The sequence below is a fragment of the Lepidochelys kempii genome, chromosome 2 (assembly GCF_965140265.1).
Source record: "Lepidochelys kempii isolate rLepKem1 chromosome 2, rLepKem1.hap2, whole genome shotgun sequence".
In the NCBI taxonomy this organism is placed as follows: domain Eukaryota; kingdom Metazoa; phylum Chordata; order Testudines; family Cheloniidae; genus Lepidochelys; species Lepidochelys kempii.
Genome location: NC_133257.1, coordinates 62,510 through 84,155, shown reverse-complemented (window position 1 = coordinate 84,155; position 21,646 = coordinate 62,510). Strand labels below are relative to the sequence as shown.

The 21,646-nt window shown below is 46.1% G+C and overlaps 2 protein-coding genes across 6 annotated transcripts in view; one reads left to right on the top strand and one right to left on the bottom strand.

Annotated features, from left to right (window-relative positions):
- Positions 1-3,278: 3,278 nt before the first annotated feature.
- CCDC166 (coiled-coil domain containing 166) lies at positions 3,279-20,842 on the bottom strand. Of its 3 annotated transcripts, XM_073329713.1 has the most exons (3): positions 20,382-20,842; positions 18,872-19,004; positions 3,279-7,308 (listed from the first exon to the last, which is right to left on the bottom strand). In XM_073329713.1, exons 1-3 carry the CDS (start codon positions 20,653-20,655, stop codon positions 6,414-6,416), a joined length of 1,302 nt encoding a protein of 433 aa, XP_073185814.1. In that variant the 5' UTR covers positions 20,656-20,842; the 3' UTR covers positions 3,279-6,413. The 3 variants fall into 3 exon arrangements, with proteins under 3 accessions (XP_073185814.1, XP_073185813.1, XP_073185815.1); XM_073329712.1 differs by lacking the exons at positions 18,872-19,004; positions 20,382-20,842 and adding an exon at positions 14,065-14,918 and having other exon boundaries at positions 3,281-7,308; XM_073329714.1 differs by lacking the exon at positions 18,872-19,004 and having other exon boundaries at positions 3,283-7,308; positions 20,382-20,472.
- A 361-nt stretch (positions 20,843-21,203) lies between these two features.
- The window catches only part of LOC140906213 (uncharacterized), a 39,571-nt gene continuing 39,128 nt past the window's right edge, over positions 21,204-21,646 (top strand). The window contains exon 1 of one of the 3 annotated variants that reach the window (XR_012157042.1): positions 21,204-21,290. The gene's annotated coding sequence lies outside the window, so the exon portion shown is untranslated. Of the gene's footprint in view, positions 21,291-21,552; positions 21,640-21,646 lie in introns of those variants that run through there. The other 2 variants (XM_073329711.1, XR_012157041.1) reach the window with 2 other exon arrangements.

The window sequence follows — 21,646 nt, the reverse complement described above, 5'->3', positions numbered from 1 at the left end:
CCTGTTTAATGAGATAATGAACACCTCTGGGACAGTGGACACTGAGCAGAGGGTGTGCAGGATTGCTCTCTCTGAAAAACTGGACATGGACATTATGAGCAGGAAAGCAGCCCAGTAGAATGAGCGTGGCATGCAGCAGGTCATGTGTGGGATTCAGAAGGGACAAACAGACACGTTGAGACATTTTGTTGACCTTCAGGAGAAACACCTTGAGGCTTGACTCCCTCTGCAGCCCCCACAGAATGGCATTCTACATCACCGTATTCTCCCTGCCCCCCTCGTACACATTCCACTAGTCGATGGGGGCCAAAGCAATGTCCCTTCCACTCAACCCCAAGGTAAGGTGCCAAGAGTAACAGCCGCACGTACACTGATGTATGACAGGCGAGATCGCTTTGTTTTTAAAGAGATGTTTCCCCCCTCCCAGTTTTATTCCCCTGTATTTCCATGGTTTAATTCTTTGTCAAATCTTTCAGTGTCTATTTCTGTGTGTAATAAAAGTCCATGTCTTGAAAATGAAATTGTCTTTATTAATTCATAGCATGGGTGGGAGGGGTGGGACCGGGAAACTGAGGCTCTGGGGTTGAGGGATGTGCACAACTTCACACAGAGCCGGGGCTGTGGATAGACCTCAGAAGTCCTGGTTCCCATTCCCTCCATACTCTAACCCAGTGGCTCTCAACCTTTCCAGACTACTGTACCCCTTTCAATAGTCTCATTTGTCTTGTGTACCCGCAAGTTTCACCTCACTTAAAAACTAACAAAATCGGACATAAAAATACAAAAGTGTCACAGCACACTATTACTGAAAAATTGCTTACTTTCTCATTTTTATAATTATAAAATAAATCATTTGGAATATAAATCTTGTCCTTAAATTTCAGTATATAGTATACAGAGCAGTATAAACAAATCATTGTCTGTGAAATTTTAGTTTGTATTGACTTCGCTAGTGCTTTTTATTTGCCTAGTTTTACAACAGGCTAGATATCTAGCTGAGTTGATGTATCCCTGGAAGACCTCCTGGGGTACACAAAGCTCTGGTTGGGAACCACTGCTCTAACCAGTAGCCCACGCGCCCTTCACTCATGGCAGCCACTGTTTTGGCCCCCAAGAGGGATGAGTTGCTGGGTTGCTGCCCATTCCCCAGGCACCAAATACACGTCCCCTCAATGGCTGTGCCTTAGGAGAGGCAAAGGGTTGAATGGCATATTGGGTCGTCTCTCCGGCACTAGGCTGGGAGGCGGCTCTAGTGGAGGTCGATGGTGGGGGCTGAGAGTTATATTCAGAGCAAAGCAAGAGGTGTGTTTCCAAAATAACATTACTACACAGACAGCAAGCGCAGCAAGGTTCAGACTACGTGTAGGCACAATGCAGAAAAGCAGCACGCTTTACTGTGTGTCATTAATAAAATGGATTTTCAAAGCTTCCCTGTGACACGCTGCTCCACATTGAGCTCTTCTTATAGCCCTGGTATCAGGCTGCTCAAAATTAGCAGAAAGCATATCCACCTTCATGCCCCACCCCTGTGGAAACTTCTTTCCCTTTGCTTCACAGATATTATGAAGCACACAATAGGCAGCTATAATGATGGGGATATTTTTTTCCACAGAGGTCTTACCTAGTGAGAAAACTGCACCAGCGATCATCCAAATGGCCAAAGGCACATTCAACCACCATTCTGCACTTGCTGAGCCTATTGTTGAACCGGTCCTTGTTGCTGTGCAGGTGTCCAGCTGTGACAGGATCCCTGGAGTGCAACTTGGAACTGTGGGACCGCTGTGACCCCTTTACTCACTATTCTGGGTTGTCTCTCACAATGGCTTACTGGTGGCAAGCAGCAAACCCCTCCAGGTTCTGTTACCACTCAGTACAACTGCATGTGGAGCCCCACACCCAGCTAGATTGCCTGAATGCTCTCACAGCCACTCATGAATCACACAGAGAAAGGCACCAGAATAATCTGTCCCCAGCTCCCAGCCTTGTATGGTAGGAATATACCATTTTGCAATGATCAAGATGCTTTCTTGAGCAATGCAAGTTCATTAATTGGTTTGCCACTTCATCAATGGAAAGTGGACATACACCACCCTTTGTAACCTGAGCAGATTTACCAAGCACTTCAAACTCATTGGTATGGATATACATTAAAATAAGTTTGATTACAAAAAGATAGATTTAAAGAATAGGCCAAAAATCAGAGTGGTTACCAAAAATAAAATAAAATATAAGCATGCAGTCTAAACTCTCAACCTATAGACTGGGCAACATCTAGATTAAGCAATTTTTCTCACCCCATTGGATATTGAAGGTTGGTCACAGTCTTTCCAGGGATTTCCCTTTTAGCCTCAGGACCAGTATCTTCAGCTCCAGCATTCTCATTGCCTTCAGCAGAGGTGGAGGAGAAGAGGAAGGACGAAGAGTGGAACCACTGTGTTCTGTTTTATACCTTAATTCCATGTGCTTGGAAAACATAAGTCCAGGCATGTCTGGTGGGCATTGCTGAGTCACCATGCAAGGTTGAGCAATTCCCCTGGTGTGACCTTGTGCAAGTGAGTCATTGAATTGTAATTCTCTTGCTGGATAATGGCTGTTGATGGTTGTTCAACACCCACCCAGGTGTTGGTTAGCTCTCTTCTACTTGTCTCTGGGGATCTAATATCTGGGCAATTCCCCAACTCACAGCATATTTTAGTGACAACCATACAACACAGTCTCATAACTTCATATGCACCAATGATACACATATTTAGCTAGAACAATGACTTTCAGCAGATCCTTTCCCATGATACCTCACATGGCATGCTTTATATTAAATATCACTGTCAAGGTTCCTCCCCCACTCTGAACACTAGGGTACAGATGTGGGGACCTGCATGAAAACCTCCTAAGTTTATCTTTACCAGTTTAGGTCAAAAAGTTCCCCAAGGTACAAAATATTCCACCCTTTGTCCTTGGATTGGCCGCTACCACCACCAAACAAATACTGGTTACTGGGGAAGAGATGTTTGGAAACGTCTTTCCCCCCAAATACTTCCCAAAACCTTGCACCCCACTTCCTGGACAAGGTTTGGTAAAAAGCCTCACCAATTTGCCTAGGTGACTACAGACCCAGACCCTTGGATCTTAAGGACAATGAACAATCCTCCCAACACTTGCACCCCTCCCCTTTCCTGGGAAATGTTGGATAAAAAGCCTCACCAATTTGCATAGGTAACCACAAACCCAAACCCTTGGATCTGAGAACAATGAAAAAGCATTCAGTTTTCTTACAAGAAGACTTTTAATAGAAATAGGAGTAAATAGAAGTAAAGAAATCCCCTCTGTAAAATCAGGATAGTAGATACCTTACAGGGTAATTAGATTCAAAACATAGAGAATCCCTCTAGGCAAAAGCTTAAGTTACAAAAAAGATACATAGACAGAAATAGTTATTCTATTCAGCACAATTCTTTTCTCAGCCATTTAAAGAAATCATAATCTAACACGTACCTAGCTAGATTATTTACTAAAAGTTCTAAGACTCCATTCCTGGTTTATCCCCAGCAAAGGCAGCAGACAGAGACCCTTTGTTTCTCTCCCTCCTCCCAGCTTTTGAAAGTATCTTGTCTCCTCATTGGTCATTTTGGTCAGGTGCCAGCAAGGTTACCTTTAGCTTCTTAACCCTTTACAGGTGAGAGGAGTTTTCCTCTGGCCAGGAGGGATTTCAAAGGGGCTTACCCTTCCCTTTATATTTATGACAATCACAATTATATATAAATTATGAATATGGGATTTACAGGGCACTCCCCCAAAGTATAGAGTGTCACAACAGCTTCATGAACCATGGGAGTAAGGGATAGGCTGGGTCTCCCAGGATCACTATTGGCATTTCAACATCACTTCAGTAGGCAGGGATTAAAAGCAGTCAAGCTAGGCTGATTGGGGATGCAACCACAGCTGGGGCCATGCCAATCAGGGCCCAGCTGGCCCTGATAAAAGGGCTGTGGGGCTAGGCAACAAAGGAGTCTCTCTCCAGCCCTGGAGGGAGAAGGGCTAGCTGCCTGAGAGGAAGGTACCCAAACTGGAGCAGTGCTGGGGAATAGGGCTGGGGAGCTCCAGTCTGGTAAAACTGCAGGCCTTGATGAAGGCTTACAGAGATACTGGGGCTGCAGAGATACAGTCTGGGAATAGGCAAAGGCAGCAGTCCTAACCTCCTTGCCAGTGATGAGTGGACATGACAGACTGTAGTTCACCCCAGTGAGTGGGGGCTAGATGATGACTGGCAGTAGCCACTGAGGCAAGGTGGGTTTAGAGGGTTGGGGGTTCCCCTGGGAGGGGAGACCCAGAGCATGGACCCATGGCTAGGGCAGAACCCTGAGGTAAAAGGCACTGGGGTCTGGGAGGGACACGGGGCCAGTGGCAGGCGAGACACTGGCCTGCACAGGGTACTCCATATGCTGGAAAAGAGCTAATTCCTGGATGACCAGCAGGAGGCACTGCGCCGGTGAGTTGTCACTTTGCTACAGACCTATATGGGTCTTTGGGGCCAAGCACAATAAAGGGGTCACTCCCAAGGGACTGCTTACAGGCTAGAGTAGGGGTCTCCAAACTACGGCCCATGGGCCAGATCCGGCCTGGGGCTTCCATTTGCCCGGCTCCCCAACCAACAGGGGAGAAGTGGCAAACAGCTGAGTAGGCATGCCAAGCAGGCTGGGGAGGGGCCGCCAGCAGCAGCTTATGAGGGGCGGCAGTACAGCTGAGCTGTGCGATGGGGTGAGTGCCCTTGGGAGCTGGGGTCCCCCCAAAAGGGGAGCCAACTTGGGGGAGAGTCGTTGCTACAGCTGAGCAGGTACAGGAAGAAGGAAACAGGCAGTATTTGTATGATACAGATGTGTGAGGTCTTTAGAAATAAAATTTAAAAAAAAGTGAAATAATTTTTAACGTATTCACAGAACCTGCATCGATTAACTTTTATACCTGATTTAGAATTTAATGCAATGCTGACACAAAGTAGAATAGTGTTGTTTTTTAATGATTTTGCATATATTTGCATATACTTAATTTCTTTCACAGTTGCTTTGGCCCGTGAAGCTCCTTCAGAAATCTAATATGGCCCTCGTCTCATAAAGTTTGGAGACCCCTGGGCTAGCGAATAGATCAGACGTTGTGGATCAGCCGAGCCCAGCCAATTCTTGCTTTTTCTTTTTATATCCACAGCATGGATGATTTAGTTGGGGATTGGTCCTGCTTTGAGCAGGGGGTTGGACTAGATGACCTCCTAAGGTCCCTTCCAACCCTGATATTCTATGATTCGCTCTAGTGACACGTTACTATCCGTCATGGAAAACATTAGCAGGATACTCCTGATGTGTTGTATGCACCACAAAATGGCCGTAAGATATAGGCTACCCTTGTTGTGAGAATGCAGAAGTAATGGCAGTCATAGCCTCTGCTAATGGGGCTGCTGAGGAAGCTCAGGATCAGTAAGTATTGATGTACCTGGACGAGGAGGTGACTTTAAGCTATCAGAAATAGACTGATTGCCAACAATTTTGGAGATGAGATGATCAGGGATGATAACAATTAACAGGAACAGTCAAATGGGGAAATCAATGAATATTGGCTTTTATTGTTATTTGTAGCTTATGGCCAAAGGCTGAATAGCCTGATTTTTGCTTACATTGTGTGACGTGAAAGGGATTTGTCTGCCGTAAGTGCACCTATATGCTGCTCATGTGTTTATTTCTTTGTGTTCCCTCTTTTGAACACTGGTTTTGGGATTACATAATTTAAGGTTTCTGTCTGGATTTCTACCTCAGTGACTTGGGTTTGGAAAACTGGTGTAGATGGGGATAGCAGACTTTCAACAGTTCAAGTCTGCAGTGTGTACAAACACAGCATGGAATGACTACATGTTCCAGCAGTAGCCACAAAATATTCTTTCAGATATGTTTGTTCTGTGCTATGTAAGGATTCTTCATCTGGTCAGAGAGTCCATCTTTACAACTTCTTTATACCGCCAAAGTAATGCAGAGGAATTAGAGTGGGGCTGAAGACCTGACCATAATATTAGCTGATCATGAGATCAATCATACCCTCAGAAACTAGTACCTGCACTCAAGAACTTCTTACTTTTTTATTGTTGTTCTCTCCATTCCCTCCCCTGTCTTTTTTTAATCAAGAATATTATCTGCTGGTAGGAAAGCATCAATTTATTGATCATCATAGTCTGCTTCCAGAGAGGGAAATTTTAGTTACTTATATTGTGGAGAAAAGGAATTGCACTTTCAAATGTCACTTAACTATGGAAGTTGAATTTAACCTTCACTTTATGATTTGGCACTAGTGAGGGAAGTAGGGATGTGTCTGATCTTGGCTGATGTGATGCTTTTGAGGGAGCTGCCAAAGCTGTTGACCTCATTGTTTGAGCCCTATGCTGATTTATTTAACCAATGGCGCATGCGTGTGAGGTCTTGGCTATAATGGTACTCCCGGAGGAGTTGCTGTTGCTGCTCTCTTAGTTGAAGCTTGAAGGTTTTGAGGATGTGTGAGCGTCGGATGAGGCTGAGCAGTTCATGGCGCAGTCGCCAATTCTCTGCTTTCACCTGCTTGGTGTGCTGGATTAGACTGCGTACAGCTTCCTCTTCAGCTCTCTTGGCCAGAGACTGAACCTTCTGATGAGAGTCCAGCTCATATTTAGCTTTTACTTGCAGGAATCTGCTCTTGACCTTGTGCATTTGCTCTGAGTGCTGGATTTTTGTGACCAGCAGTTCTTTCTCCAGCTCCTTGATTCTGCTCAGCTGTTCCAACTGAAGGTCCTTGAAGGGCTGCAAGTCTTCAACCTCCTTCTTCATAAGAGAATACTTTGTCTCCATCTCCATCAATTGGTTCTTCACTTCCTTCTCTTTAGCTGTGTACTGTGAGATCAATTCTTCCTTCTGCTTTCGGACCTCTGCCAGATCGAAGTGGTTCTGGTTGTTTAGTGTAATGATAGCATTTTGGTGTTTCTGAGTATGTTTGCTTATATAGGTCATGTAGGCTTTGCTGTCCTCCCGAATCTTCTGGGCCTCCTTATCCAGGAACTCATTCTCCCACAGGAAGTGCTCTACTCGCTTCATGTACATGTGCACATGCTCAGTCAGGATCTTATATTCCTTCTCCAGATATTGCTCCCTCTCTTTGACAAATGGTTCTGTGCTGCTCCTTGCCTTGGATATATCCTCTTCCTTTCTGTTTGCTCCTTGCTTGCTTTTTCCAAAATCTTCAGCTTTTTGTTCTGGCTTCTCTTTCTTGGATGCCATGTTCAGTGCTGGGGTGCCAAGGGTACTAGCAAAATACAATAGCATGGGAGGTTATATATTGTAGGTGAAGAACTACGAACACATTTTAAGGTTGGCTAACCCCTCTAGTCATAAATCTCCTGTTTTTAACTGATTGAAATGTTGGCAGACTTTAACTGGTTGGCCTGAAATTTTTCATGCTTGGTCTCTTATTTGGGATGGAGGAGCTGGGGGGAGGGGGAGGGAGGACAGAAAGTGTGTAGCCAGGACTAGAATAGCAGTACTGAGAGATATCAGAAGAGAGATGACTTGGGGAGAGTATGATTGGAATAACAGAGGGGCATAGGCTGAGCAGCATGATAGGGAGCCCAGGACTGGAATAGCAGAGGGCCTGTGGGCCAGGACTGAGGGACTTTGGCAGAACTGTATGAGTATGGGAGGATACATGAAATACTCTAAGGGTCAAATTCCCTGTGTGTGGAAAGGAAGGGAGTCACTGAGAACTAGAATGCTTCCAGGCATGTGAAGGAAGTAAGGCCCCAGGCTTCAGAGCACCAAGGGAGCCCCCAAAGGTCTGAAGCATATGTCTGAAAATCTCTGACCTCAATTGTTCTACCTTCTCTCCCACTCCTGAGCTCTTAATAAACCTTTGAGTAGTTTGTCACTGAACTCCCAGGAACGAGTAGGATAGTAACCTCCAACAGCTGGCCCCTAGGGGCTGTTAGCAGCTGTGCGGCCTTTGCCACGCAGTAAGCAGTTGAACACAGTGGTGTGATTGGACTCTCTTGAAAGTCATGTGTATCCAAGGTGACAGAATATTATGACATCACAGGGCAAGCTCTGTGTGTCCATGATGATGAATGGGAAGGGCCCAGTGCATAGTGCACCTACAGAGGTGCATAAATTACCACATAATTGTCTTGGAATATGCTGAATAATAATGCTCTTGATATCTGAGAATCTTAACTTCCTCCCATTCTTACACCCCCAGTATAATTCTCATGATTGGAAATTAAACCCTCAAAACCTGACTTGTGTGCAATGCCATCTGTCTATATAAACCATTAATCTCAATGGGGTGTTAACATTGAAGCCTAATGATAATATTTTAAATTTCAACATTGCTAAGTGCTTATATAAGTGACTGAAAGACATGGAGATATAAGGGTCCAACATGGATATTAAATGCAGTGTGGTGGATAATGTTAAAATGTTATATTTTTATGTACCTATTTACAAAGATGACATTATCTCATAGTAATGCAGGAGGATGGTAAGAGTCAAACAAGGGCATTTGTTACAATACAGGGGAAATACTGGGGTCCTGTTATCTTTTTAGATGGATGTTCCTGCTAAGAGCTTCTCCTTTTTGGATGGATATAATAATAATTAAGAAGTTCAGTGGGACAGGTAGTTGCCTTGGAGTTTTGGTTCAGTGGGAAATGAGATGTTCAAATTTAAACTAATTTCTGATCCTTGCCCAAAAAGTGGGAGGAAAATCTCTGTTGCTTAAGTGTTATGTTGCCCAAAACAAAACTCCTGTTGTTTTTTCCCTGGGTACTAAAAGCCAGAGCAGTCTCCTCCCTAGCAGAAAGACCTCCCATTTTTTCCCCAACAATTTCTACAATGCAGCCATGCATTTTCAGTAGTAAAATCTGAAGCACATTACACATTTGTAGGGTAGTGAAAAATGAACTGAATTTCCTGTGAAAGCAAATAAGGGGTACTACCCTGATTGTATTGTGCTGGCCTGAGATGGGGCAAAGTAAGGGAGACACAGCTAGTGACTGATGCATATGGCCGGTTTAGGACCTTATATCTATGCTATCTACCAGGAAACTGCTTTATGGCCTGAGCATTAAAATGTCTTTTTCTGAAATTTTGTTAGCTGCCCTACCTAGCCTTCCTCTTAATTAAAAAATATATATATTATGGCAGACTGCTGGGTCTTTCATAGATAAAACCAGTTTCTAAGTAATCTAAAATCTTCACAGTTACTTGAATTGCTTTGAAATTTGCAGCATAAATGTGCATAGTATGGTGTGAAGTTATTGACTTGAACTGGGACCATATAGAACATTGTTACAACCAAGCACCTGTAGTGGTACCAAATCTTGTATAAAGGGGGTCAAATAACGTGTCTAAGATAAGGTTATGGTTTGCTGGTTATGATTATGCTGTGTATATGTGTATCATTTTTGAAGTTATGAATATTGGTTCAATACTGTCTGTATTTCAAACTTATGCTATGCTTCTGGGTGACACCCTAGACAAGTTGGTGTCAGCTCTGCCTAGCCTGCTTGATGGCCCATTAAGGACCATCAACTATACAACTGACCCACTGAGAGAAGACAGACACTCCTTGTGACTCAGCAAGGTATGCAGGAATATGCCTATGGACAGAACTGAGGTGTTTCCAGGCCATGTGATGGACAGCTTGTCATTGGAACAAAGAAAGAAAGACCACATGTCAAGAGAATATAAAAAGCTGCTGCAGCTCCTCCATCTTGTCTTCAGTCCTGCTTCTTACCTCTGGAGGAGCTTTGCTACACTGAAGCTTTGAATGAAGGACTGAATGACCCAAGTGTGCCCTTGTTGCCTGAAGGCCAATGGCATTTTGGGATGTATACATAAGAGCATTGCCAGCAGATCGAGGGACGTGATCGTTCCCCTCTATTTGACATTGGTGAGGCCTCATCTGGAGTACTGTGACCAGTTTTAGGCCCCACACTACAAGAAGGATGTGGAAAAATTGGAAAACCTCCAGTGGAGGGCAACAAAAATGATTAGGGGATTGGAGCATATGATTTATGAGGAGAGGCTGAGGGAACTGGGATTGTTTAGTCTGTGGAAGAGAAGAATGAGGGGGGATTTGATAGCTGCTTTCAGCTACCTGAAAGGGGGTTCCAAAGAGGATGGGTCTAGACTGTTCTCAGTGGTAGCGGATGACAGAACGAGGAATAATGGTCTCAAGCTGCAGTGGGGGATGTTTAGGTTGGATATTAGGAAAAACTTTCACTAGAAGGGTGGTGAAACACTGGAATGCATTACCTCGGGAGGTGGTGGAATCTCCTTCCTTAGATATTTTTAAGGTCCGGCTTGACAAAGCCCTGGCTGGGATGATTTAGTTGGGGATTGGTCCTGCTTTGTGCAGGGGGTCAGACTAGATGACCTCCTGAGGTCCCTTCCAACCCTGATATTCTATGAAGCCCTACCCCCTGTGAGGGGGCAGAGTCTGAGTCTCCTCTGTACCGTCTCATGTGTTCTAGGATCTGGGAGTCCCTGCTCCTCTGAGGGTGTCTGAGCCCCTCTCTCTGCCCCCCTCCCCATGTAAGCCAGGATCTGGGGAAATCCTGCTTCTCTGGGTTTCTCTGTGGAAACCCTGCTTCTTTGAGCTGAGAACAGGTATGCTGAGATCATGCACCAAGAACACACGGCTGGGACTGGGGGTCAGGTGTTTAGAATGGGCATGTTTGATGTGTATCACAGGGTCTTCAGCACTGGGGAGGAAGGAAAGGAACACCCTGATATGAATGGAGCCATTCATGTGTCTCCCAGCTAGTGTTTTAGAATATATTCATCTACATGTGGTGTTCTCATTCAGCTGAGAATATTTAAGTGAGATGAATGAGCTATTTTACACCTCTGAACCTCCTCTGCTGCAGTTGGATGTGTAGAGTCCCTTCCCTCCATCCTTACTAAAACGTCTCCCTTTCAGTATTATCCTGTGCTGGGCACATGGATATAGACTCAGGCTATGTCTAAACAACACAATTAAGTTGACCTATGTTACGACATACAGCTTCCACAATAATTAAGTCAATTTTGCATGTCCACACTACGCTCCTTGTGTCGGTGCACATCCTCACGAGCAGTGCACTGTTAGGAGAGCTAGTGACAATGTAGAATTCAGGCCTGTATATCCACCTGAGATAGAATTTTGCGTTTCATTTGCCCATTTGATTTTTGATACGGGGGAGGGATAGCTCAGTGGTTTGAGCATTGGCCTGCTAAACCCAGGGTTGTGAGCTCAATCCTTGAGGGGGCCATTTAGGGACATGGGGCAAAAATTGGGGATTGGTCCTGCTTTGAGCAGGGGGTTGGACTAGATGACCTCCTGAGGTCCCTTCCAACCCTGATATTCTATGATACACGTATATCCTTACTAATATGTGTGAACAAAGACACCATGTGTTTCTTCACCCTAGTCAGATGGGTTTGTTAGTATAATGGGAACAGATAAGACCAGCTAAAGTGTTACTGGGTATGGTGGGAGTATAATATGAGTGTACACTTGAAGACTGCCTCAACGCCTATCTCAAGGCAAGATCAAGCAACCAGTTGGAAGAGGGTTGGGGGCAGGGAATGTATAAAACACTAAAGCCAAAGGTTTCAGAGGGGTAGCCATATTAGTCTGTATCAGCAAAAACAATGACTAGTCCTTGTGGCATCTTAGAGACCAACAAATTTATTTGGGCATAAGCTTTCATGGGCTAAAACCCACTTCATCAGATGCATGGAGTGGAAAATACAGTAGAGAGGTATAAATACACAGCATATGAAAAGATGGGAGTTGCCTTACCAAGTGGGGGGTTAGTGCTAATGAGCCAATTCAATTAAAGTGGAAGTGGGCTACTCTCAACAGTTGACAAGAAGGGGTGGAAATACTTTTTGTAGTTCTAATGAGGCCAATATAATCAAGGTGGCCCATTTCAAATACTCAACAAGAAGGTGTGAGTCTCAGCAGGGGGAAATTAGTTTTTGTAGTGACCCATCCACTTCCAGTCTTTATTCAGGCCTAATTTGATGGTGTCCAGTTTGCAAATTAATTCCAGTTCTGCAGTTTCTTGTTGGAGTCTGTTTTTGAAGTTTTTTTTTTTTTTTTATGAATTCTGATGAAGTGGGTTTTAGCCTGTGAAAGCTTATGCCCAAATAAATTTGTTAGTCTCTAAGATGCCACAAGAACTCGTCATTGTTTTTACTAAGGCCAAAGAAATGCCTGTCCCTGACTGAAATACAACCTCGGTCCTTATCCCTCCCATCGGATACAAAAGAGGTGGGACAAAGACCTCAGACTCATGACACCCCAAAACGGAACATGACCCTAAATTGTAAGAGGTGAGACTAAGGGTGTGTACTAGAGGTATATTTATGCCTGCTAAGGAGGAGGGGAGGGAAACAAGGCTCTGTGGAGTAAGAGCTATGGATATGCTTGCTTGAAGCTAACCCCAATAAACATTGCATTGCCTGCACTTCAGACTTCTGGTCTTCTGCTTTCTGTCTGCATGACAAGAACCAGGGGAGGGGGTGAAAGGAAAGCCCCCTAACATGCACCACTGATAGCTATCCAACTGTGCAACTCTCCACCATGTAGCACAAGGTGTTGTGGGAAGGGTTTGCAGTACATCATGGGGGCACTGAGTGGTGAAGGTGTGACTGGGCACATGGGTTCAACGTCCGATGATGCAGTTTTCTCCATCCCAGCATTTCATGGGCATCCTATTATGTTTTGTGCCTCTTTTCAAAGCCTGTCTGCCATCTCTACGAGAAGCATGAATCCTACACTGCTCTTCAGTATTGTGATGAGCGTTACAAACACAACGCAATACTGATCCTGCAGTATTTTTAGAGCTGCAAGACTGAATATAATCATTCCTTGCATGCTGCTTTGCTGTGCACCATGGAAACAAACAATTCAAGGTGGTTGTTGGCATTCACGGTGCAGCTGCACAAAGTGGACTACCAGTTCTGGGCCTGAGAAACAAGCACTGACTTTTGGGATCGTATTGTTATGCAGGTATGGGATGATGAGCAGTGGCTGCAGAACTTTTGAATGTGGAAGGCCACATTCCTGGAACTGTTTGTAGAGGCCAATTATTGGGCCAAGACCGAGACCAGAATTGCCCACCTGGGGAGCGGGAGGGCTGATGTTTACAATAAAGGGGAAATGGAAAAGGATCTCAGCGCTCACTCCTTGGGATGTAGGAGAGGTAAATGGGTGGTACTGCTTTACTTTCTCTTCTGGCTAAGTCCCTGCTGCAATAAATGGTAATCTCGTAACCAAAGACTCCAGTCTTTGTGTGGTCCTGTGTGTCGGCTCGGCAAGCCCAATAATAGTGGGATCCTGGGCACCTCAACAAGAGGTACTATTGTGAGTGCATTAATTCCCCTTTATCCACTCAAGTTACAAGCACTACATTCCCACTTCTGCTGGGATTCACAGAGCACAATGGCAGTCCCAGCTATGGTCAGTATGGCCTGGGAGGGTGGGGTGGCAGCTGGGCCAATAAGCAAGGGAGCTCACAGACATGAGGACATGCGGATATGGCAATTTAACTGAATACCGGCACCATTTTCCACAGGCTGTGGTGACTTTAGCTGAAATCTTACTCCTGAGGGTAAGGGATGCTGAAAGGGGACAGTTCCTGTATATGTCCAGCTGCAGACCAGGTCTATGTGCTGCTTGTCTGTGTACTGCAGTGGTGTCTGCAGAAGTGATTGCTGAGTGGTGAGGGAAAGTGTCCTACTGTGGCGGAAGAAATAAGGCAGCCCTTCCCAGAAACTTTCTGCAGAGGATTGAAGACTACCTCCAGGAAAGCATCCTTGAGATCTCCAAGGAGGATTCACAGGCCATCCTGGTACACCTAAACAAACTGTTCTGCAGGGCCCCCTCTGCCTAACTGTTGATAAGCAGATAGCAACTCTATCTCTATTGGTTATTTCACTACTTCTTGCAGCATGATTAAAAGAGAGTAAATGAACAGATGTGTCCCTGCAATATTAAAGCAAACTGGATACTTACCAGAGTTCCTTCCCCTGCATCAGGCTCGCCCATGCTGAACTGCTGGGAGTGGCTTGACTGCTTGAGTCAAAAACAGGTTCTGACTTGCAGCGTCAATGGATCCCCCTGTCCCCGATTCTCCTCCTCTTCGGGGTTCACTACAGTGGCCTGTAACTCCAGCTTCACCAAAGTATCCATTGATCCCTTGGGGGTGGGAGTGGGGTCACCGCTGAGGATGGCATGCCGTGCCTTGTAGAAGCGGCAGGTCTGCAGCTCTGCACCAGAGTGACTGTTTGCCTCCCTTGCCTTCTGGTATGCCCTGTGCAGCTCCTTGATTTTCACATGGCACTGCTGCATGTCCCTCTTGTAGCCCTTCTCCCCAATGTCCTGAGCAATTTGCTAGTAGATATCAATTTTTCTAGGGCCGTAGTGGAGCTGTGCCTGCACAGCCTCTTCTCCTCACACACCTAGGAGATCCACCACCTCCTGTGTACTCCAGGCAGCAGCACGTTTGCAGCATGGAGCCAGCATGCTCAGTTGGGCGGTTGCTATGTGCACTCTCCATGCCAAGCAAACAAGAAAGGGAATTTAAAAGGGGCAGGGTGTGTTCTTGTTTACCTGGCTGCCAGCAGCAGAGTTCAAAATGGTGACCAGAGCGGTCATGGTGGATCACTGTGGGACACCTTCTGGAGGCCACTAAAGTCAACGTAATTTATGCAGTGTCTACACTGCTACTGCATTGACCTAACTATGTTAACTCCACCTCCGTGAGAGGCATAGCACTTAAGTTATTAGGTCGGCATAGCGGGTGACTTACATGGGCCGGAGCAACATTGTAGTGTAGATGCTTACAGAGTTAGGTCAACGTACGCTGCCCTACATTGACCTAACTCTGTAGTGTAGACCAGGCCTCAGAGAATCATAGAAATGTAGATCTGGAAGTGAACTCAAGAAGTCATCAAGTCCAGCCTCCTGCATTAAGTCAGGACCCAGTAAACTGAGCCCGTCCCTGACAGGTGTTTGTCCAACCTGTTCTTAATAAGCGCCAATGGTGAAGATGCCACAACCTTCCTTGGAAACCTATTCCAGAGCTTAACTATTCTTATAGTTAGAACGTTTTCCCTTATATCTAACCTAAATCTCCCTTGCTGCAGATTAAGCCTGTTACTTCTTGTTCTGCCTTCAGTGGACATAGAATCGTAGGGTTAGAAGGGATTACATGGGTCATCTAGTCTAACTCCCTGCCAAGATGCAGAATTGTTGTGTCCAAACCATCCCAGATAGATGGCTATCCAGACTCCTTTTGAAAACCTCCAGTAAAGAATCTTCCACAACCTCCCTAGGCAGTCTGTGGCACTGTCCTACTGTTCTTACAGTTAGGAAGTTTTTCCTGAGATTTAATCTAAATCTGCTATGCTGTAGTTTGAACCCATTGCCTCTTGTCCTGCCCTCTGCAAGAGAGAACAACTTTTCTCCATCTTTTCTATGGCAGTCTTTCAAGTATTTGAAGACTATCATGTTCCCCCTTAATCTCCCCTTTTCCAAACTAAACAACCCAGGTCCTTCAGCCTTTGCTCATACGACTTGCACTCCATCCTTTTGATCATCTTTGTTGCTCACCTCTGAATCCTTTCCAGTTTCTCTACATCATTTCTATACAGCTATGACCAAGGTTGGACACAGTACTCCAGCTGAGGCCTAATTAGTGCCGAGTAGAGCAGTACTATCACCTCCTAGGACTTACACGCTATGCCTCTGTTAATGTAACCCAAAATTGGATTTGTTTTTTTTGCAACAACAACATCACATCGCTGACTCATGTTGAAGTTATGCTCCACCACAACTCCCAGATCCTTGTCCACAGTGCTGCTGCCAAGTCAGTTAGCCCCAATTTTGTATTTGTTCATTTGTTTTTTTCTTCCCTAAGTGTGGCACTTTACATTTGTCTTTGTTGAATTTTATGGAGAACAACTGATCACCGTCCTCTTTATAACAGCCCTTAACATATTTGAAGACTGTTATTGGATTCCCTGTCAGTCTTCTCTTCTCACAACTAAACATGCCCAGTTTTTTTGACCTTTCCTCATAGGTCAACTTCTGTAAACCTTTTATCATTTTTGTTGCTCCCCTCTGGACTCTTTCCAATTTATCCACATCTTTCCCAAAATGTGGTGCCCATAAATGGACACAGTACTTCAGCTGAGCCTCACCAGTGCCAAGTTCTGCGGGACAATGACCTCCCATGTCTTACATATGACACTCCTGTTAAGACACCCCAGAATATATTAGCCTTTTTTCACAACCGCATCACATTGTTGATTCATATTCAATTTGTGATCCACTATAACCACAAGATTCTTTACAGCAGTACTCCCACCTAGACAGTTATTCTCCATTTTGTAGCTGTACATTTGAGTTTTCTTTCCTAAGTGAAATACTCTGCATTTGTCTTTATTGACTTTCATCTTGTTGATTTCAGACCAATTCTGCTATTTGTTGAGGTTGTTATGAATGCTAATCCTGTTCTCAAAGTGCTTGCAACCCCTCCTGTATTGGCGTAATCTGCAAATTTTATGAACGTCTGCTCCATTCCATTATGTGTCAGGAATGATGGGAACACTGAGCCTTGGGATGGCACTGGGGGATTAGATTGTTGCTTTGGTGGGTGTGCATGAAAACTCTGTGGGCATGGGCATGTGGGTAAGGGAGATGGGAACAGGGAATGGGGGTAAGAAAATTGGAATCATGTTTTGCTAAAGGGGGAAATGGGAACAGGGAATGGGAGTAAGGAAGTTGGAATCATGTTTGGCTAAAGGTAGGAATGGGAACAGGGACACAGGTGTAAGGCTCTGTGGTGTCAGAGCTGGGAAGGAGGATACTAAGGAAGGAAACTGGAATCATGCTTGCTGGAAGTTCACCCCAATAAACATCGAATTGTTTGCACCTTTGGACTTCGGGTATTGTTGCTCTCTGTTCATGCGAGAAGGACCAGGGAAGTAAGTGGGTGAAGGAATAAGCCCCCTAACATCTTGGTGCCGGTGACTCGGATGCATCGCATTGGATAGGTGAGTGGCAGCCTGTAAATCCCCCTCCCCAACAGTCCGCGCAGCTGCTTGGAGGGGGTATCGCGAACTCTCGTGATGGTAGTTGCGGGTTCTGGCAAGCCAGGGTAAAGGATTTTTGGATAAATGGATAAGGGAGAACCAGGGCCCATACCAGGTACAGGGGTCAACCTGGGATGAGATTAAAAAGGAAATGGAGGAAGTGTTAGGGGACCCAGAGGTATGGGGGGTGGCTGAGGAGCCCACCCTCCTTGGTATATGGGTAGTGGAAGAAGGTCCCTGCCCATGGGGACTGAATGCCTTCCAGGGAAAGGAGGCACTTCAGTCTGCTTGTGAGAGGTTTGAAGTAAGGGCAGCATTATGGGAAGCTGCCAGTAATCTTTCAAGTTTGGTGCTGCTTCAGCAAGGGCTGCTGAAGGGTTGTAAATTAGTTAGGGGTAGTGAAAGATGATTTGGCACAAAAGGGTTTAAAGTCAAAAGCAGAGTTAACAGACCACCTTTAGAGACTGGATCTGAGACTTGGTCCTGGGGGAGTGGAGGAAAAAAAAAAAAAGTTTTAAAGTGCAACCTGCCTTTCCACACTCTTGTTTTTCTGAAGTTTTAATGGAGGGTACTTTGGATACTTATGTGAGATGTCAAGAAGGAAGTTTTTGTTTAATGATAAAACCCAGTTATATAAATGTAACTGTATGTGCAACTCTGTGCAGTCACATTGGATGGAAGCTTCGTAATTAAATTATCCAAGGAGGTCAGGTAGAGTGGCTACTACCACCACTATGCTTCTGTCCACAGAAACCTTTACAGCTATTCTGAGGGAAAATGGGCCCTTTTCCCACAGAAATGGTCTATAAGGGACTGCTGCAGGCAGCAGGCAGAGAGAGAATCTGATCAAAATTATTTGACTTTTGGGTAATGTAATCAAAATCACTAAAGGATGGAAGGGGTTTCTATTGGAACTTAACTTGGCTGCCGCTGGTTGTGTCTAGTTGTACAAGATGGAAGTGTAATCGGGTACAGTTGTGTAAAAAGAGTAATTACAGTGCAAGGGATGTTAGGCAAAACAGAATTTTGTGTGTGTGCGCACAGGTAAAAGAAAAGGAAAAGGGGAGGAATGATGGGAACACTGAGCCTTGGGATGGCTCTGGGGGATTAGATTGTTGCTTTGGTGGGTGTGCATGAAAACTCTGTGGGCATGGGCATGTGGGTAAGGGGGATGGGAACAGGGAATGGGGGTAAGAAAACTGGAATCATGTTTTGCTAAAGGGGGAAATGGGAACAGGGAATGGGAGTAAGGAAGTTGGAATCATGTTTGGCTAAAGGTAGGAATGGGAACAGGGACACAGGTGTAAGGCTCTGTGGTGTCAGAGCTGGGAAGGAGGATACTAAGGAAGGAAACTGGAATCATGCTTGCTGGAAGTTCACCCCAATAAACATCGAATTGTTTGCACCTTTGGACTTCGGGTATTGTTGCTCTCTGTTCATGCGAGAAGGACCAGGGAAGTAAGTGGGTGAAGGAATAAGCCCCCTAACAGTTATGAATGCTAATCCTGTTCTCAAAGTGCTTGCAACCCCTCCTGTATTGGCATAATCTGCAAATTTTATGAACGTCTGCTCCATTCCATTATGTGTCATTAATGAAAATATTGAATAATACCGGATGCAGGGATGACCTCTGCACGACCCCATTCAATATGCCTTCCAAGTTTGACAATGAATCATTGATGACTACTATTTGAGTATGGTCTTTCAACCAGTTGACCACTCACCTTATAGTAATTTCATCTGGACTGCATTTCCCTAATTTGCTTATGAGAATGTCATCTGGGACTGTGCCAAAAGCCTTATTGAAATCAAAATATATCACATCTATTGCTTCCGCCCATCTGCTATGACAGTAACCTTGGCAAAGAAGGAAATTAGGTTGGTTTGGCATGTTTTGTTCTTGACAAATGCATGCTGGCTATTCCTTATATTCCTATTATCTTCTAGGTGCTTACAAATTGATTGTTTAATAATTTGTTCCAGTATCTTCCCAAGTATTCAAGTTAGGCTGACTGGTCTATAATTCCTCAGCTCCTGTTTGTTTCCCTTTTTAAAGATAGGTACTATGTTGTCCTTCTCCAGTCCTCTGGGACTGCTCCTTGAATTCACAAAGGTAATTGGTAACTGTTATGAGATTGCTCCAGCTAGTTCCTTAATATGAATTTCATCAGGCCCTGCTGACTATAATACATCTAAATAATCTTAAAGCTGTTACCCTATTTTGGCTTGTGTTCCTTCCCCCTTGTTAATATTAATTGTGTTGAATATCTGGTCATCATTAACCTTTTTAGTGAAGGCTAATGTAATATAGGCATTAAACACCTCAGCCTTTTTGAGGTCATCAGTTATTAGTGCTCCTTCCCCGCTAAGCAGAGGACCTACAATTTACTTCATCTTTCTCTAGCTCCTGACATATTTTAAAAAACCTCTTCCAATTTTCTTTTATGTTCCTTGCTAAATGTGCCTTAGCCTTTCTGATTTTGTCCCTATGTGCTTGTGTTTTGCTTTTTGTACTCCTTCTTCGTCCATATTTTCACTTTTTATAGTGTTCCTTTTTGATTTTCAGGTAATTAAAGAGCACCTGATGGAACTATATTGGCCTCTTGCTGTCTATCTTTCCTTCTCATCTGAATAGCCTGCAATTTTGCCATTAATATTGTCTCTTTGAGAAACTGCCAGCTCTCCTAAATTCCTTTATCCCTTAGATTTTCCTCACATGGGACCTTACCTACCAGTTCCCTGAGTTTGTTAATAGCTACTTTTTTGAAGTCCATTGTCCTTATTCTGCTGGTTTCACTCCTTCCATTCTTTAGAATCAAGAAATCTACTATTTCATGAAAAGAAAAGGAGAACTTGTGGCTCCTTAGAGACTAACCAATTTATTTGAGCATGAGCTTTCGTGAGCTACAGCCCACTTCATCGGATGCATTCAGTGGAAAATACAGTGAGGAGATTTATATACACACAGACCTCCTCCCACCCCACTGTCCTGCTGGTAATAGCTTATCTAAAGTGATCAACAGGTGGGCCATTTCCAGCACAAATCCAGGTTTTCTCACCCTCCGCCCCCCCCCCCCCAAACTCACTCTCCTGCTGGTAATAGCTCATAACAAAGTGACCACTCTCTTCACAATGGGTATGATAATCAAGGTGGGCCATTTCCTGCACAAATCCAGGTTCTCTCACTCCCTCACCCCCCTCCGAAAACCACACACACAAACTCACTCTCCTTACCAGCAGGACAGTGATCCTTACAGGCCAGGAAGCTGCAGTCGGAAGAGAGCGGGACAGGGTCGCTCTCGCGTTGGCACCCACGTTCGCCCAGCCGCCCCCGGTGATCCCGCAGGCACGCCCGGCAGCCCCCTCTCCCCCGTCTCTGGGGCTGCTCCCAGGGCAGGCCCGCTGGAACAGACGCGCGGCCTGGGCTGCGGGGAAAGCGGCGCGTGTCCCCCGGCACGTTTCTCCTGCATGGTTCTGTGCGGGGGGCACGGGAAAACGCGGGCCCCATAGGTTCTGCGCTCCCTCTCCGAGGAGGACGGGTGGGCTGGGGAGTAGGGCGGGCCGCGGCGGGCCGGGGTGCTACGAGGAGGGTGGATTGATGGGGGCTGGGCTGAGCCCAGAACCCTCCCACATCTGGGCTGCGGAGGACGGAAGCGCACCAGTGCGGGTTGGGCGGTGTCGCTCTGACGCTCTTTAGACCGGAAGTGACGCAATCAGCTGCCCCAGCGACGGGCGCTCACATCCTGCAAGAAGCGGAAGTGACCCATTTGCCCACCTCCCTTCTCTGGGCACCCTCGGCCTTCTACTGGCTGAGGGGTAGCGGGCGCATCAGTGCGCCACCTCCCTCGTCCGTCCCTGATTGGCGGCCGCTCGTCTTGCTGCCTGGCGCGGGCTCGGGTAGCTCCTGACGGGGCCGGGGGAACAAAGAGGAGACACGGGGTAGGCCGCGCCGCCGGCTCCAGGGTGAGCTGGGAGCCGGAGCCCGAGCTGGGCCGCCGCCGCCGCTGCTGCCACCACCACCACGGTGGGGCTGTGCCAGGAGAGAGCTTCCCTGGAGTTCTGTCTGTGCCCAGCCCGGGCGGGCTTTCCCCGGCTGGAGCCAGCCCCAGGCTCTGCTGCCCCGGTCCCGAGCCGAGACACCAGGTGAGGGAGAGATCTCGGAGCCAGCGCAGGGGCGGGCCGGGAAGAGCCTCTGCACAAAGGCTCCGGGAGCCGCCGGTCTCACCCCCTGGGGATCTGCTCCCCAGTGGGGAACGCGCCTGGGCTGGAGGGGGCTGCGCAGGATCTGCCCCAGAGGCAAAACGCGGGGTTCCGGTGGTGAAAGAGCAGGGGCGGGGCCCAGTGCGGTTTCCCCTCTGCGTGTCTGGAGTCGGAGGGGTCCGGCCCAGGCGGGATGGAAAATCAACCGGAGATGGAGGGCAAGGAAGGACGGTGTGAAATGTGCTGGATTGAACTGTCTCTGCAGCCAGGGATCTCCGGGGCAGACGAGCAGGTGACAC

What these genes read in the sequence shown, in the direction of transcription:
- CCDC166 (XM_073329713.1), bottom strand. Translation starts at nt 20,655, where the DNA reads ATGGGGCCCGCGTTTTCCCGTGCCCCCCGCACAGAACCATGCAGGAGA. An exon ending in TAAGGATCACTGTCCTGCTG is followed by an intron (nt 19,005 to 20,381) that starts GTAAGGAGAGTG and finishes TTCTTTGCCAAG; the next exon opens with GTTACTGTCATAGCAGATGG. An exon ending in CCAGATGAAATTACTATAAG is followed by an intron (nt 7,309 to 18,871) that starts GTGAGTGGTCAA and finishes GTATTTTGCTAG; the next exon opens with TACCCTTGGCACCCCAGCAC.